The sequence below is a fragment of the Schistosoma haematobium genome, chromosome 1, assembly GCF_000699445.3.
Source record: "Schistosoma haematobium chromosome 1, whole genome shotgun sequence".
NCBI lineage: Eukaryota > Metazoa > Platyhelminthes > Trematoda > Strigeidida > Schistosomatidae > Schistosoma > Schistosoma haematobium.
Window position 1 is genome coordinate 36,472,711 of NC_067196.1, and position 19,438 is coordinate 36,492,148.

General features: G+C 29.2%; 1 protein-coding gene across 1 annotated transcript; it reads right to left on the bottom strand.

Annotated features, from left to right (window-relative positions):
- Positions 1-2,176: 2,176 nt before the first annotated feature.
- MS3_00008963 (uncharacterized protein) lies at positions 2,177-19,008 on the bottom strand. Its single transcript, XM_051217302.1, has 3 exons — positions 18,724-19,008; positions 18,513-18,628; positions 2,177-2,692 (listed from the first exon to the last, which is right to left on the bottom strand). Exons 1-3 carry the CDS (start codon positions 18,812-18,814, stop codon positions 2,573-2,575), a joined length of 327 nt encoding a protein of 108 aa, XP_051073903.1. The 5' UTR covers positions 18,815-19,008; the 3' UTR covers positions 2,177-2,572.
- Positions 19,009-19,438: the final 430 nt, after the last annotated feature.

Here is a 19,438-nt window from a genome sequence, read left to right on the forward strand (position 1 = left end):
TAGAAGTTAATTCTTTTATGTTCCTTTATAGATCACTGAGTCAGTAATATTCAAGTTCATAGTTTTAATTCACTTGAGAAATAAGTAATTAGTTAACTTTATTTTGAGTCTTCACATCAGATTAATTGGTTAGCCATCAAGATGCAAAACAGTAAACTTATTTCTTTGATATTAAATGGTTATTTTAACAAATGATAACACTTGATTTAATCTTTGATAACATTTTCCATATAAAATTCTTTTTTTTTGGATCATGTAAAATATATAAATACATCTTGTATGCAGTCAGTCGTATTAAATAAAATAATAACATTTCTTGTAATTCGTTTAGTAATAGAAGAACTAAATCTACAAGGAATAGATTGAAGATCTTTTTATTGAATAGTTAACAAAGAAGTATAAGCACTGAACAATTGGTTGGATTCATTGGAAAGAAATAAAACAACTGGTTATCTATGAAAAATTCAATGAAATGAAAGCTGGTATGAATTACAGATAATCTATGGATTGTACGAAAAGCAATACTATCCTTCTATAAATCTTGTCGAAAATGTTTACTTTTTACTGGAACTGAGAGGACTGAAACAAAAGCATATAAATCATCGAATTTTCCTATCAAAAGACTACTCATCTATAAATTTATGACTTGCATAAATGAACTAATTTAAGCAGTATAAATCCATGAAGCATCATTTATTTGCTCCTATCTTAGAGATAATGTAATTGCGGTTTATTCACTTGTACATGATGCTTGTGATTTAACTGGTTTACAAAAATGAGTTCCAATCTCAAAAACCCGAAAGGATTAGTTTAATTCATTTGTCGGAATGTACATGTTGTTGTTCATTTGTAAAGCCTTTACTAATGGAACAATTCTAACTGTGGAACAGTGTTCATAAAAAAAGTGATAACCTTATGATCACTAGTGTTTAGTTTGAGTTATGATTATTGATATACTTGCATAACTAATGATAAGTAAAACAATAGATTGAGGTGGCTGGTAAAGCAAATACTCACACAACGGTGATCGATTTTATTCATGCTTTAATTGTGACCTTATCCTGCTCAGCTTCTTATGTGATTTCATTAGAAATAAATTATTACCGTATATGTATCAAAAGTATTGTCAGTCAATGAAAAAATCCCAACAACTACAGTAATAGATTTTAAAAGTTGATTAGTGCTGAAGAAAAATAGAACTTATTATTATTTGAAAGCTAACTAGTTTATCTGATCCATTTGTATTTATAGTACTTCAGGAGATAAATGTTTGAGTTTTTAATCAAAAATGAATTTCTACGAGATTCCAAAGATAATGATGATGACGATGCTGATGATGAACAATATCAAGAGAAGCAAGATGTTTGTTTGGTGTTCTTTAAGAACTTTCTTCGACCTATATAAACTAAACACAGTTAATGATTAAGTCAACTCGCTTACAGAGCATCAGGATCGATACTGTGGATCCCATAGTATAACATTTATTACTGATATCTAACCAGTAGTTCACTTAATATTTATGATGAATACAACTATTCGAAGACATATTAGTAGTGAACATATCCGATTCAAATGAAGACAATTGTTTAACCGAGTTTACAAGTGTATTGAGATCTAACGAAAGAAAGTTAGCTTTTATAAATGAGTAAAGTCATGGTCTTTTAATAAAATGCACGTGTCCTCCAACAATAAATGTAAGAAAAATATTTGGAATTAATAATCACCATCACCAACCACTTGATACAAAATTAAATCATTCTATTCTATTCAAACATCCTGGGTGTTTGAAAAGTGGTTTGTTTACTACATGGAAACTTTAACAAAGCTTAGCCTACTAAATTTTGGTAAAATGAACTATTTTACACCTCCTACGTTTCCGATAACGGATATTTTTTCAATGATGTTATGTAAATATGCTTAGAAAATAAAGTTTGTTATCATATATTATCGTAATTTTTCCAATTATACCAAACTGTTTATGAAGTGGTCTATTCTTTTGGTCAGCCGATTTTCTATACTTGGGAGTTTTGCAGTTTCTTATCACCAATTAATGTCATCCATTACCATTAGTGAAAGTTGTCTTATTCCAGTGGTCAATATTTTGTACCAGAATTCCAGAAATTATCTCTCGAGGTAATTCATGAATTGATTAAAGTTCGATGCCGTTTTTGATAGTCTGAAGCATAGGCGTTTGCTAAGTGACTAATAGGGTATGAGTTGGATTCTTTATGAGGCAAGTGCACTCTATTGAAAATTTTCATATTAAGACAAAGTAGCTGTCTAGTGCTTTCTGAGCTTTAATGGTTAACTAACCAAAACTAATCTTTGGTGTGAAACTTCGAGAAAAAGAAGATCAACATTTAATTAGAGCATCTATGATCGTTCATTGTAATAGAAAAATTTATCTTTTTTTGATTTCTGTATAAATAGTTTTATTTATCACTTTTATTAATTATTGACAAGAAAGACATTTATTTATGTTTTGTTTAAGTATACAGACATGATTATATGATTACATAGTTATATGATTATATGTTTTTTTTTTCAAAAAAATGTTTTTCATCAATATTAGTTAGACGCATCCCATTGGATTACAAAAGAATCGACGTTCTCTTCCAAGTGTATTATATGGTTTTTGGTTTACACCAGCTCGATTTAATCCATGTATCCATGGTAAATCACCTTGAGATATCTGATTAAGTAATGAAAGTAAATACAAATAAAGAAAAAAACAATGTTAAACTAGACAGAATTACAATTGTTTTAATATTAATACAACCTTATAACGCTTGTGTTTTGTTTTACTAATACAGAAAGTAGTAATTTAAAATAGAACTAACATAGAAATTAAACATTAATTTAATCAGGTTTTTCTTCACTATTATTTTCTTCTTGAATAAGTCAATTCTCAAGCATAACAATTAAATGTATCTAACTATACTTAACAAAGAATATCTAGATTTATTACATTTTACAATATCGTTTTTTAACAAGCTATTCATGTCGTGATATTTCATGACATTGATCTACTTGTTACTTTTCTTTTTCTTCTTTGTGATTTAATGATAGGTGTGATGGTTTATTCTAGAATTCTGAACTATACAATTTGTATAGTTCTTTAAGAAATTTCAATAGTTGAAATCATGTGTCAATTGAAGCTAGAACACCATGGAAAGCCTGGAAGCACTGGACGGCCGTCTCGTCCTAGTTTGGGACTCCTCAGCAGTGCTCATCCACAGTCTTTAAGAAATGTGACTCTTTATTGAAAAAAATACATGAATATGATAAATTTTGAAATAGAAAATATAAAACAGAATAGTACAAAACCTAGGTTCAAGGTTTTTTATTGACTACCTCCAACAACCATCTTATCTCAACATAGTGAACGCGATGTCGAGTCACCTAGACTGGTGGCCACATTGCAACTTGGTCGATAGGATTCGATCTGACCTGACATACATGACAATGTTCGCCACTAAGTGATCAATTAATTGTAAAAGAATAGTACTACTACTAGAGTATGAATTACTCACTAATATTAACAGTGAGGATGAGATTGACATTTTGCCTTATTCCTTAAAAGTACCTATCCACAAGCTAACCAACGATCGAAATTATAAATTCAGGTTCATGATATCAACGATACAACTGAATAACTAATTTTCAATTGTATGATCTATATTCCCATTTTCAGTCAGTTTGAGCGACAGTCATTCAGTGTCACTGGATGTTTAACAAATCCTGAATGAAAACCGTTGAGTTAAATTATGAACTGACTGAAGTTCGAAGTACAAACCTATGAAAGAAACGTTATGGGATCTTTAAATCCATATAAAGAAAAGATAGGAATCCACTGAGGAATGAATACGTTTAGCTGTTAAAATTCACTAGAATGTGAATGTTTTAGATGAGAATGATAACTAGTGAAGAATTGTTTTCTACTCAACTTCTTAAATATTCGGTTTATGTAGGCAAGGTTAGAATGGCAATATCCTGTGAATATGGTAAATTAACTCCACTCTGTAAATACTGTTGTTTTCACTTTGTGTAAATTTAAGATTAACATTAATTGCATGATACGTAAATAAATGTTGAAATTTACTAATAACTAATCATATATATATATATATATATATATATATATATATATATATATATATTCTGAACTGCACAGAAATCACTTTTAATTTGCAAGAATTATCTATGTTTGATAGGATGAATAAATAAGTTACAATACACCAGGTATAGGCAAAAAATAATGGTGTCTAGCAGTGGAAAACAGGATCCGCGTTTTGTCTTGTTGAGGACTCGTTTGATGGATGTGCCTCCTTTCCTTATTCCATTTGAACCCAGTACCGTTTGCGTCAAAAGGTTTTTTGTTATTTACTGAACTGCTTAGTTCAGTTAGCCACTCGTTTATAAAATGATGTGAATTTTAATTCATCTTGTCGATGGGAAGATTAAAACAACCAACACAAGATAAATGATTGGAACAATGATTAGTTTATCCATTAAAGGACGTAAATGTCAGATCAAGTTTTTTGATTAGCACATTCATCCATAATCTGATTTCAAGTTTTTATATCCTGTGACCTAATTTAGATTTTTCAATTCATATTTATTTTAATACTTGAGATCATGAGTTAATTGAAGTTAGACCACCATGGAAAACCTAAGAGCACTTGACGAACGTTTCATCCTAGTATGAGACTCCTCAGCAGTGCGAATCCGTGATACCGCCCAGCAAAACTAGAACCCAGGACTTATCGGTCTCGCTCGCAAACGCTTGACATCTGGACCACTGCGCTGGCATCCAACAGTTTTGATGTCTATTTTCAACCAATCTACGAAATTGAGCGACATATTCATCATTGTGTTAAGTGCGTTACTATTTCACAACAGACCCGGTTGAACTGCACTGGTCACTGCCTGTTTATTGGTTTTTTTAATGATTTTCTAGAAAATAACTAGGCTTGTAAATGCTAAAATGGACTTACTGAACTTTGAATATTAATGAAAAATTTGTAAGATATTACTGGAATGTAATTTCATTAGTTATTCGATTTCTATTGACTATTGAAATTAGTGAGTAATATAATTTCACTAATAAATTAAAAGAACAACAGAGGAATTTTGTGGAGATTGTAGTAATTTATTAATTGAATTCATGAGTTAATTGAAGTTAGACCATCACGCGATGTTTTCACCAAAATAATCAATAAAATTTATTATTTTTACAATAATGTTTTTGGAGTTTCATTATACCGTTTTTAATCTTTTTACTATTCAGTTTATTTGTTGATTAAATTCGAAACTATCAATTTAACTTATAGTCTATGAATTAATATTATTTACAAACACAAATCATTTTTATATTTTCGGCTTAATTATGAATTTTAGTTTCTGTGTTATAATGATTTATTATGTATATCAGTTGGAGTGTTAACAAAAAAAAACCCATCCGAACTATAACTTTAGCGGTATTGAAGATGTTGAACATCACGGATGAAATGTACTTCCCATCTTATACGAATAATTTATTTTCCCCTCATCGTTAAGGATAGTTAATTTAGTATATTTGAAGTTTACAATAGTATTTAGATAAATTATATCCATTAATATTAAATGATTTATAAGGGAAACGTAGGTGATAACAATAAGTTAAATAATGTATGAATATGTAATCTCTCTTAGTGTATTTTTCGTAATAATTTATCTTAATATACTATTAGATTGCATACAAACATTTTCAGATCATATGGATCATACTACCTAAGGTTTTTCATCGTAATTTATATCTTGTTTGTTACATATTGTCATCAGTAAATAATAAGAGTCTTTAATTTTAGATTAGTTTGGATAATTTACGGTAATGTTAAATCAATAAAACTGAAAATATTCATAATTGAATCTTATATAACTGCTTCCGTTCTGTTTCAAAACAGATTAGAGTTCTTTAGTTAGTAAGCAATAATCTATCAGATTGGGCAGGCAAATTACAAAAATTGTGTGTCTGATATCCAGTTGATGTAGCTCTTTATCCGAAGAATTCCTTTTTTATATGATATTTAGACTTTTGAGGGATCTGTTTAGTTAACATGAATCTATAGGTTACAATGTTAATGAATTACATTTCAAATTATTATAAACTTCAATATTACCAAAAGATATCATTTGAAGTGATAGACTATAGAAAATTGAAATTATATTTTTCTATGTATACTAATAGGTTAACAGAGACTTATCAATGAGGATTATATTACTGGGAATAATAAAACTACTAGGATTATTTATAAGTGATCTGAATAATATGAAATTATAATAAATGATAATAAACCAATTAATGATAAAATATACCATGATAAACTGACGGGATATTTTATTGATGAATAGTTAGAAAAAATTTAGAAAATAATAACTTAGTATATTGCTGAAGTATGAAGAAAGAACATATGAGATTCATAGGATAAGAGATACTCGACACTTGAAGCTGAGTGTTTCCTTAGAAAATATTGTTGTTTGCATTTGATTTTGATGGTAAATATCAGTAGTATTTAAATTCATTTTGTATTATTTACTTGAATCTTTTAATTGATGCTTAGGACTGTAATTAATCAGTCTGTTATTGGGATATGTGGATACTGTACGTATTGCCTGGATATTGCCTTAATTCATAAGCATTATAAGCAAAGATGGCTAGTGGCTAGTAGTGGAATCTAGGACGCGCGTCTCGTCTTAGCTAAGTGGATAATGCGATGGCGTTTCAAGCGAACGGTACTGGGTTCAAATCTCATAGTGAACAATAACTCTGAGATGCAGATACATCCAACTGACGAGTCCCAAATAGGACAAAATACGTGTCCTGGATCCCACTGCTAACCACTATCTATCTTTGCTTATAACCAGTAGTAGTTGTTTTTAAAGAATGAAAGCAATTACAATCACTCAAAAACCACTAATACAATCTATATTCATCAAATGTGTAACAATAGTGAATGATACAGCTCAAGTTTTGCACTACAAGATTTCCAAATTAAATTTAACCATCTATACTAAGAAGTGAATAATTATTTTGTAGCCAATAGCTTCAAAGTTATGTCAATTCATATTTCTTTTAGTTTAATAAATATATTGTCACTGAATTTAGATGTTAGGAAATGGTAGATAACTTAAATTTGTGTGGTTAATGAAGATCATATAACTTTTAAAATATTCCTTGTTACCTTAGTAAAATATTTTACATTCTTCTTATAGTTCATTACTTGTATTTAAATGGATTCATATTACCATCTTATGAAATAGAGTAATTAATTATGGTGTATTGTGTTACTAACACAGTTAAAAATAAATTTTCCTTCTTTATGTATCACCACCTAAAGAATTATTAAAAACCAATCTGTGACGACGGACCACGGGTGAACTCGAGGAAGCTGTAGGAGGCTCAGAAGGAGCCGAAGATATTCCATGCAGTCACCTTTTCGTAGAATATTCTGGAATTCCTACGTGTAGCTTCCTGATTGGACAACGCTAATAACCCCCTGTATGCGGATTAGTGGACTGTAATGAAGATTTTGTTTTTACTAAAAACTATAAATACCTGACAATTTTGTACTATAATTGACCCTGTTTGGAATAATATTCCTTTCATTAGTCTTCTGTCTTCTTATTGCGACTTGGAAGGGTTTTTGGTGTTCTAGTACTCAGTTATACGCGGTATATCAATAAAACAACCTTCAAGATATAACATAATCATTAATTGACCACTGTTTCAGTCACATTTAGGTGAGGTGTCTTAAGCATGGAGGAATTAACTGTTAAGATCATTCTGATATTCATTGATTTTCTATTCTATTTTAAATGCACTTAATTATTCCAAAAGTCTTGTAAATTATTTACTATCTGTTCACTTGTAATTTCTTTACAAGCTAACTCTAACCATCTTAATTTTACAACAGACTGGTTGCTGCTGACATTATTAGGTTATAACTTCTGTGGTAATACAACAAAGTCCCGAAGGATTAGCTACCTAAGAGGGATTATATTTCTTCCAAGATTCAATATATGATTTGGCAATAAATGAAGACTGGAAGAAGATCTAAGTTTGTAAGTACGTTTCGATTGGATTGAATTCAAGTTCACTTTGATTTCGAGTCACTTATTATAATCGTTATATAGCAACTTGATCGTTAAATTTTGCTCAACATTAAGTGGTAGACATTGTATAGATTAGCTAACAGTGAATGCTGAATAGAGTTAACCACATTTATTACGAAAAGTTAAGCATAAGTTTGGAAGTTAATAACTACTTTGGAAAATTGTCATAAAAAATTTCATCATGGATTTCAGTAATTCATACTTATTGATGGTTCGAATAGAATTCATCACAGATTACATGTAAATGCACATGAAATTAACATCAACATACATTCATATAGTTTTTTAGGAAATTAGAAAAAAGTCTATTATTAATTTAATTCACCATTTATTTATTAATTGATTTCATGAGTTAATTGAAGTTAGACCATCATGGGAAACCTGGGAGCACTTGACGGACGTTTCATCCTAATATGGGACTCCTCAGCAGTGCGTATCCACGATTCCGCCCAGCGAAATTGAACGACATATCCACCATTGTATTAAGTGAGTTGAACTACGCTGGTCATTATTTCTCACTCAGTCAGTCAGTAACAACGTAGAACTTCGTACGTACGTACATCAGTTCGAGTTACCACACCACATTAGCACAGAGACGCAGTTGTCGATTCAAATCCCATAGTGGTAGAGACGGTAAGAGTATAAGAAGTAGTCGGAAACATTAAACCTTGAAGATGTTATTCAAGGAGTATAATCCAGTGAAATAAATTTGGGAAGTGAAAAAAGAGACAAGGAGGAATAAGGAGATGAGAATTTGGGAGAACACAAAGAGTGTATGCACCTGCGCCATTGCAAACGATTTTGAGCCATGTCATTTAAGGTCTCTAACAATCGGTTGCTATCATCTCGCGGATCCCAACCAGGTACTCTACACCTAACAACATAGCTCAGTCCACTTGCCAGTGACTTCATGGATTTGTGCTATGTTTTGGTCTGGCCACCCCTAGCTTTCTCACTAGAACTTCAGGAAATAACTCTTATTATTATAACTCATTATTTCTTGTGAATAGATTTTCACTAATTTCTAATCATGTTTTCAGTTTCTTGTTTTTTGTAATTTTTACATAGTAATTAACTAGAATTATTTATTAATGAATCTTATCCTTATCATCATACAAAGTATCCCAATTATAAACAAATAGTACTTTTCATATTTAATTTAACTTTGAGATTTACTACGACAACAACAACAAAGAAAGAAAGAAAAACTTGATTCTCATGTAAAAAATAAACACATTAACAACAATAATTTAATGAATAAAAAATAAAGTGACCTTTATATCATGAATGTTAATCTATTTTCAAGCATTAAAAAATTAGGTTATATATCTACATATATTGTTTTTACTAGTTTGATAAGTATGATTTAATATTAAATTTATTGTTGTTAGGTTATTCTATTTCATAATTATGAAATGTAAATTAAGTTAGAAACTATAATCATCTTGTTTAGAATACAGTTTTAAACATTATAGGTTGATAAAATTAAATGAAAATTGTTTGTTTTGAAACTTTGTTGTAGACTGTATAATACAAATGACCAGGTGTTATTAGAGGGAAACTTAGTAAAATAAGCAGCTACTTACTTACTTACAGCTGTTACCCTCCTCACGAAGGAGTATAGGCAACCCACCAGCATTCTCCATCAAACTCTGTCCTGAGCAATCTTTTCCAGTTGTTATTTATCCTTTTCATGTCTGCTTCCAATTCTCGACTCAGTGTGTGTTCTTTGACTTTCCTCTTTTTTTGTTACCCTTCAGGATTCATAGTTAGCTTTTGCCTTGTGATGCGGGTTGATGATTTCCTCAAGGTGTGTGTCCTATCCACTTCCTGTGTCTTTTCTTAATTTGCTCTTTAGATAGAAGCTGGTTTGTCCACTCCCACAGTAGTTTGTTGATGATGGTATCCGATCGATGAACATTCAGTATCTTATGTAGACAATTGTTTATAAATACTTGTACAGTTTTGATGATGGTTGTGGTAGTTCTTCAAGTTTCATTTCCATACAGTAGAACTGTCTTGACGTTAGTATTGAAGAGGATGACTTTGATATTGATTGACAGTTGTTTTAAGTTGGGTAGATACTATTCATGCTGAATTATTGACAAAAGTCAGTGTATTGAATGAACTCTATAGATTCACTAACCGACAATTTAAATTTCATTCATCTAGAGGCATTTAATTAAAAAAGTTTCATTGTCGCATGTTTGTTCTACTGTCAAAGAATATTTGATTTATCTTTACTTATTATAACTTCCGATTAAACAACATTTTTTTCAGTGTGGTTCATATTGGTTTCAGTAGTGGTTAAAATAAATGGTCATTGTATATTGAATCTATAATACTCTTAGATAACTCAATTATTATTAAAATATTTGGATATTACCGATATGTTTAAAAGTAACCATTCTTCAATCTACCATAAGTTTTCTTTTCATCTACTTCAAACATTTGACTGTATTTAATTAATTTGAAAGTTTTAAAGTGTATAAATTGTATCTTCAAAGTTGGATCTTGTTTTTAAGATGTAACCTGAATGTTATAGATTGTCATTTGAGGGTTACAGCCTTCTTTTATACTCGAATGACTCCCTGGTAAATCACGTTTTTAATAAACTCGCAGGGCATACTATAAACTGATTATAGCTGAAGAACACATAGCTATGGATTTTAACTCTACAATCAGAAAGCATTGCCCTTACCATCAGAATCAAACACTTGGATTTTGATTCTGTTTGGGTTCATAGAATAGTAATGCTGAGAAGTTCTAAATATTAGAGAAATAGATACACAGTATCCCGTTAGTTTTATCGAAGGAACCACAAAAAAAGTTAGAAACCAGCAAAACGACAACTGACAACCTACAATTATGTATTTGATGAATAAAAGTAGGAAAATACATCATTTTCTAGGTAGCTTATTAAAGTAAATATTTTACAATCATCTTTTCATATACGTTTATATATGTTTAGTTCATTATAATGATGATGGATATATACTGTAATGGGCTATTTAATGCATACGTTTCTTGGAACAAAAGGATTTGTAGACATATTAAACACTGTGAAATAGTTTTTTGAAATAAACTAGTCTCGTAACATACGCGATTTGTTCATTATACAGTTTGAGTAAATGACAAATAGTTTAGCTTGGTGTTTGTATTTGTTCGAAACTCATTAATCAATGAGATAACAAAAACCTTAGAATAGGCATTCTAATTGAGAATGTAAAGTAATCAAAGACTAAGTTTCGGTTATTGGAATTAAGAAAGGTATCATACTATATCGCAGTCATGAAATTTAAACAAAAATCATGATACCATTCATTTGAAAAACCGTTTCAGAATTTTAAACGTACAAACTTAATGTTACCCATTAAGTGAAAATTCTGTGCCATCATTTTTCATTAGTGGAATAGATATTCTACAAAATTTATGTGATCTTATCACTGTATTTCTTTACTGTTGTATACCACATGGGAACTAGAATTATTGTTACTTACGCAGATGAGTAATTGGAAATTAGTGAAATTCATTCATCCATTGAAGGCAGCTTGATAAAATGTATGTCCGTAAGCATATCATGTTTATAAAAGTTTTAATATATTTCGAACGTGTTAAAAAATTTATGTTACTCTTATTGTTTAATAATAATAATAATAATCTGCGTATTAAATATCTTTAGACTAAACTGTTTGTCAACTCCATCATTAGGTTAATTTACTCGATTCTAGTTTTGATTGTAAACACACTTAACTAATATGAAAATGTGAATTACTTATAAAGCAAGAAAACCATTTTTAAAAATTAATTCGACAAATATTTGAAGTAACTTTACCAATGAATTTGATATTGTCACTAAATTGAAATGAATCAACAGAGCCAACTATTATATTTGTATCAGTTTAGGTGTTGTGGAGATTGTTAAGTTTTTGATTGAAATCATGAGTCGATTGAAGCTAGACCACCATGGAAAACCTGGAAGCACTGGACGGTCGTTTCGTCCTAGTATGGAATACTAAATTGAATACTACAATATATATGAGAATGTTTATGGATTCATTTTATACACCATTGTATATTCAAAGAACTTAGTGACAAATCACCCGATTAATTCAAAAGAATACGTCGATATTTTGTATTAGAAGACTATTTACTGATGAGTTATTACTAGTGATAAATCAAGTTATCAGTTTCCCTATTTGTAATCTCGGATTAGTTTACAAATGAAGAATATAATTAATTTAATGGAAAATAAAGTGACTAATTATATTTTTAGTTCTATCATGATAATAATAACAATATAAAATAATAATTAAACATAAATTGAATGTTTATCCCACAAATTATCATCATTATTGTACTTTTACATACTAGAAAATCATTTATCTTATAATATGTAACAATTTAATCATATCTAATCATTATATTTTTATTACTGGTATCCCATCTACATTATTTGAGCTTTTATTAAGAAGACTAAAGAAGTAGTCGTAATGAATAGATCTTAGAACTAATATATATTCAAATATATTCATTTATAATTGTAGAATAATAATTGTTTCTGTCTGCTAGTGACATGAGGTACTGTAACATATTCTAAAGTCTTGGTGGCCAAATTGCGTTTATCAATATATATATATATATATATATATATATATATATATATATATATAGGTTTTTAGTGAAGTTAATCATCCTTTGTTTCAAACAAATGAATCTAATCTATAAACTTTGATTGTTGTCATTCTGATATAAAGTTGAAGAACTGTAACCGATTGATTACATTATTCTTATAATTTCTATTTATGGAATCTACAGTTCTGAATGGTGTTCATTTTCTTTAATGAAATTTATTAATGATTTTTAAGTTAATTGAAGTTATTAGGTTACTGAACTATGTTATTTTTATCTATTCGCTAACATAATTCATTAGAAATACATATAACTTACACGAATATGATGAACAGTGATAAACTTTCTCTGCAATGTTTTAAGAACTTTGGAATTACTGTGATGGAAATTAGACTTAGTTACGCTTGTTACTCTTAGTGGAGCATAGGCCACCAACCAGCATTCTCCAACTCACCCTGTCCTGGGCCTTCTATTCTAGTTCTATCCGATTGTTGTTCATTGTTCTCATGTCTGTCTCTATTTCTCGGCGTAATGTGTTCTTTGGTCTTTCTCTTCTCCTCTGTACTTGAGAATTCCATGTGAGGGCTTGCCTTGTGACACAGTTGGGTGCTTTCCTCAATGTATGCCCTATCCACTTCCACTGCTTCTTCCCGATTTCTTCGTCCAATGGGTTCCGGTATTTTCTCTCCCACAGTAGGTTTTTGCTGATAGCATCTGGCCAACGGATCCGAAATATTTTGCGTAGACAGCTGTTAATAAACACTTGTGTCTTCTGAATGAATGCTTCCGTAGTTCTCCAGGTTTCCGCCCCATACAGTAGAACTGTTTTGACATTTGTATTGAAAATTCTGACCTTGGTGTTCCTTGACAGTTGTTCTGAGTTCCAGATGTTCTTCAGTTGTAGATATGCTGCTCTTGCTTTGCTAAACGGAACTAAACTACGTAAATAATTTGATTTTTTTTCTAGACAAGTAAATTTATTTTTAAAAAATTGAAATCCATCTGACATATGCTTTCTTATAAATTTAAAGTTTGTAAAAGAGTCTATAATCTTAATCAGAGTGAGAGATAATTGAACTACTCGGAATTTATGAAATTCTATTCAGTGATGCTCTGTTCTCGGCTACAAAATAGTGTTCATAACATTCAGCTTGCAAAATACTATAGAATACTGACAATTGTTTGGTAAATATTGTACTTTGCATTTATCAGCAGTTAGTCATCATTTTCAAATCTATTTATCTCTCTTGGTTAAATCATTTTAAACAAATTCGAACCTTCTATCACCAAAATATTTCACACTTGAGACCTTGATAACTGAAAAAACTGGTAGACATAGACTTTGTTACGTAAGTATATCATTTGAAAATCAACGACTAATCAGCAGATGCCCAAATGTAATACATTCTTACACGACAATGAATGTCCTTCAACCTTGTTGCAAATTATTCTATTAATCCTATTAAACCCTACTACCTTATGGGATTAATTATACTTTATTATTTCAAAATTACAAAGTATAAATATTTTATTAACACTTTATTAAACGTTATGTTACCCATTTAATATTATGTGCATGGAGATGATAATATTTATTCTCTATTAAATGATGAAGACAGTATGTTTGTTAGAGATAAATGACTAATATTACAACTCATTATTTTGACGAAAACTCTTAAGTGATAAAGAAGCAAGAAGTAATTTACAGGGAAAGTAACAGGTTTCGGAATTTATATTCTAAACATAAGAATAAAAACGATGAAGTAATAATTTGATATCGTATTTAGTATCCATATAATATTGTATAGTAGATACTTCTTAAGATTAACCTACTTAAATATAATTTCTGGGTTAAGAATTCATCTTTTAGTACTTATGCTATCCACTTATTGTTAGAGAATTAATTGTAAGCGTCTAGAATAAAGAACTTCTTTTATGCTCCTGTTGTTTTATGACCAATATTGAATATCATTTATTATTATCTGAATGAGACTATTATTACAGATTATTTCTACAATGTTTTAACAATTAGAAAGGCTACATTTTAATGTAAAATCTAGCTTAATGCTTTTTAATCCTACTTTGCACCTTGAACTTAGTTTTCCTGGAACTACTATGTTTACTGGTGGTGTAAATGTTAACTTTTACAATAGTGTAATTTATTTTCACTCAAGCGTTTTTGTAATCGACTGATCTCAAATATTTAAACAAGTTTAAAATTAATTATTTGAGTAATATTATTATTCCTGTGCACGAAACTAAACGAGTTATACAATTTATTATTTGAATTCCCATATATAAAGTGATATTTTTTTGTGGTATCGTATTTTCTTCAAACTAAGAACTATATTTATAAGCAAAGACGGATAGTGGCTACCAGTGGAATCCAGGACGCGCGTTTCGTCCTGCTTGGGACTCGTCAGCTGGATGTACCTGCATCTCAGGGTTGATGTTCACTCTGGGACTCGAACTCAGTACCATTCGCTTCAAACGCCATCGCGTTATCCACTTAGCTACTGAGTCCTGATAGCCACTTGTTTGTGCAATGGGGTAAAGTTTAATTATTTTGATGAAAAATTTGGCGCCGAGTATAGAGAAGTCAATATACGTGAAATTTATATTTGAAATAAACTCAGAGATTGAAATTTAACTAAATAATTCCAACGTTTCGTCCAACAAACTTGTATGAACTTCTTCAAAGTAATAATAATACCTCATATTATTGGGACGAATCTATGTTTTGACTAAAACATCATACTTTTATTTTAAAAGAAACAGTATTAAAAGCTATAAATCTAACATATTTCTATATTAGTAATGCTGAGTCAAATTTATTTGTCTAATTAAACAGTGCTTTATGTAATTAAAATAAAAATTAATTTGAATATTCACTACTTGCAACAATTCAAAGTGCTTGCTAGTTAAATTGTATGAATTCAGTAGTATTTAGCACTTTTTATTGACAGGAAATAATTTTATGATTCAATATTTATTTGATATAGAATTTTATGGTTTAAGTCGATAATAGTCGTAAGCATTGAAAGAAAACAAGAATAATTGATAATTTATTCAAGAATAGAATAATAACAAACATTCATTCAACTATCATTAGAACATAAACAAAGAAAAGGAAAACATTGTGGAGGTGATAATGATTGTATAAGTATTATACAATCACAGAATTGTCTTTATTTTATTCAAACAAAAGAAAAGAAATTGTGTCATTTACTTTTTGTAAATATCATGAATCGAGAAAGAAAAACACACAACTAAAATCAAATTTGTAAGTAAATAATTTTTTTTAATAGTTGAGATCATGAGTCAATTGAAACTAGATCATCATAGAAAACTTGAAAGCACTAGACAACTTTTTTTTTATTTATTCCTATTGTGAGATTTCTCAGCAGTGTGCATTCAGGATCGTCCAATACTTCCAGGTTTTCCATGGTAAATTTAACTATTAAAATTGCTATAATTTTCACCCCCCCCCTGGAAATAGTTTTTTTTTTGTTAGTGAAAAATAAACTACTGTATTATTCATTTAGTTAAATTAAAATTAAAATAATAATAATAGAAACTATGAAAGATTTATTCTATGGATCATTTTGTTTATTTGCTTAGATGACTATTTTAATTATCTTTATATCTTTCTAAATTTGATCCATTATAGAATAGATAAGTCATTTCACTGTCATTTATAATTAAAAGATAAATAGGATCTTTTAAAAGTTTCAATATAATTGTATAATGTTTTGTTTTATTATCAACAATCATATATATGTATATAATAAATTTAATTTGTTTAGTTATTGCCCTTAGATGTCTATTCACTTGCTCTAAAGTAATAATTATTACAAGGTTAATAATGGTAGTAATAAAAGTAGTCGTTTAGTCAATATTGACTTTATGTACAAACAGTATGTAATCACACACACACACACACACACGTAAAAATAAGGTATTGAAATATTAAATATAATTGTTGAATTAAATGTTTATTATGTAAGTAAATACATGTAATTTGTATGTAAAAAAACTAGTTCATATTAAAGTAAAACTAATTCATTCTGTTTAATGTAGTTAGTCATTTATAAAGAAAACTAGTTCTAGTATACAACAGTTTGAGAACTTGATTAATGAGTATCGAAATGAATTTGCTATGATAACAGTTAGGTCTTTTTTTAGGTGTAAACATTTTGTGTACATGGAATTATAAGTGATCAGGTCAAAAGCTGTTAGTTATATTTGGTTAGTTTTTACCATTATGGCTAGTAGAGTTCAACTGTGTCTAGTGTAAGGCAGTTACTCACTTAGGACAATGGTGAAAGGTGTAGGAATATCATAAATTGGTCGAAATTAGACATGAACACCGTTGGATTTCAGTTTAGTGGTTTAGAGGTTAAACGTTCGCGCACGAAACCGAAGGTCCTGGGTTCGAGTCCCACGTGCAGGATCGTGGATACACACTGGTGAGGAGTCCCTTACTAGGACAAAACGGTCGTCCACTGCTCTCAGGTTTTCAATGGTGGTCTAACATTGATCAGTCCATGATATCAATTTAAACTCAACAATCTTCACAAACCTATATTGGTCATTATGTTTTCACATCCCTCTGATTGATTCATATCTAATCAAAAGAATGTTTTGATGAAAGATCCCGTTAAATGTAGTTCATTGTATTAAAGGATTTGTTTTTAATAATCGATAACATGTTCTGCAATTGTACTACATAATTCCTAGAAATGACCGAGACAATAATTTCCACTTATTTTAATAACCCAAATATAGAGTAAGCACTAACTACTAAATATGACTGTCGACAATTATCTGACATTAAAAATGTACCAGCATAAGGGTTGTGGAGATTATTAAGTTTCCAACCGTGGTCTAACATCAATCAGTTCATGATCTCAATCAAAAAATTAAAAATGTAAACTGAGATGGTGAATTACTTGATTGAATGATCAGACTTCACGTTTAGGTAGATAAAATCTGATTTGAAATTAGATGTATACAATTAAACTTTGTTTAACATATAATTGTCTAGCCACAAGTAGAGTAAATAATGAGTTCTTTTTCATCGACCCTATTAAACAGTGAACTAATTTTCTAATCTTATTTTATTTTTTGAATAAAAATTCAGTGAAATTTCTATGATTAAATGAAGAAGTATTGTAAGTAGTTTAAATGATGATTTCCAAATCTAAATAAAACACAAATGTATTTTTTAAAATCACATAAGTAAAAATTATTCTATGAATATAACGTGAGTACCTTAACTTGATAAACACTAACGGAATTAAACAGATTAAAACTGTTAAAATAACATTTTGAAATGGTACAATACATAAGTTTTGGTTATAAACATTCAAAAAAATAGTAACGGCCAACATTCAGTGATCTTAAATTCGAACCTATCTGTACTGAATTGGAGTTTTTGTTGGAATATTAAAATCAGTGTTAAGTACACCTAATTGATAAATTTCAAATAGAATAAAATGTATGTCTTAGAACCGGCTGATAGTCACTTTCTAAAATATAATAAAATTTCGGATATCAATTTTGAAAACATCTTACATTCTTAAGAGATTTTGCTAACAAACATTAAGAACTTATCTATTACAGTTATATACTAAGTGTTATTATCCTTTAAACAATTTAATCTGTAATAACGTTTAGTATAAATACATAAGAATTCTATGAATATTACTTAACAAGTACCTTACCTGAGATATCCATTTTTGTTTTTGTTTAAATGTAGGTTCTATTTCTTCATACATTATAGGAGTATTTTCTAATTCCATTCTAATCTCTTCATTATCATTTGGTATTCTAGTTGTGCCTATCATAAACAAAATTAAACATAATTTTAATTTATAACTTTTAACAAAACTAAACAAATAAAAATCAAAAACAAAATGTTATTCAATGAATTACCAATTTTCCAAGAATTTGTTAAAGAAATTAAAAGGCAATAGATAACTAATGCTGTTATAGACAGAATATTCCAAGTAGAACATTTATTCATGTTGTAATTGTCTACTGTAAGTAACTATGCAGTTTTAATTAAAGATAAAAGTTACTATGATAAAAGTTCTGTTGATTTATAGAATGAAAATTGTTTTTTTTTAAAATATTTTTTTGAAAAAAGAATGTTTTTATTTTAGTTTCTTCTCATGTCATTGGTTAATTTTATTAATCATGACAATTAACCAATCATTTTGTATGCTCAAATTAGTTTATTTTTATTCATTGAAATAATATTATTATTACAATTCTTTACCAAGCTGGTAAAGAAGAAGTGAAAACATGCGGTGGAAGAAACTGGCAGATTTGAAATAGAGAAAAATAAATAATTATTTTTCTAGAGATAATCTTTCCCTTAATACTGTTCTGTGCAATCTGATGACTTTTTTAACAGTAATCAAGATTACTTAAAAAGTTACTGGATTGGAATCATGTTCATTGTATTGTAATTAGGTATGTTCTATTGTAATTACTAATTAAGTGAAGGTTAATCTCAATGATTTATGACATCAACCAAACAAAATTAGGCAAGGAAAAGTGAACAGGGACTGATTCGATGGACACAACATAATAATGATTCACTTTCCATTCATTCGAAGCATAAATTCCATGTCAAATATAAACT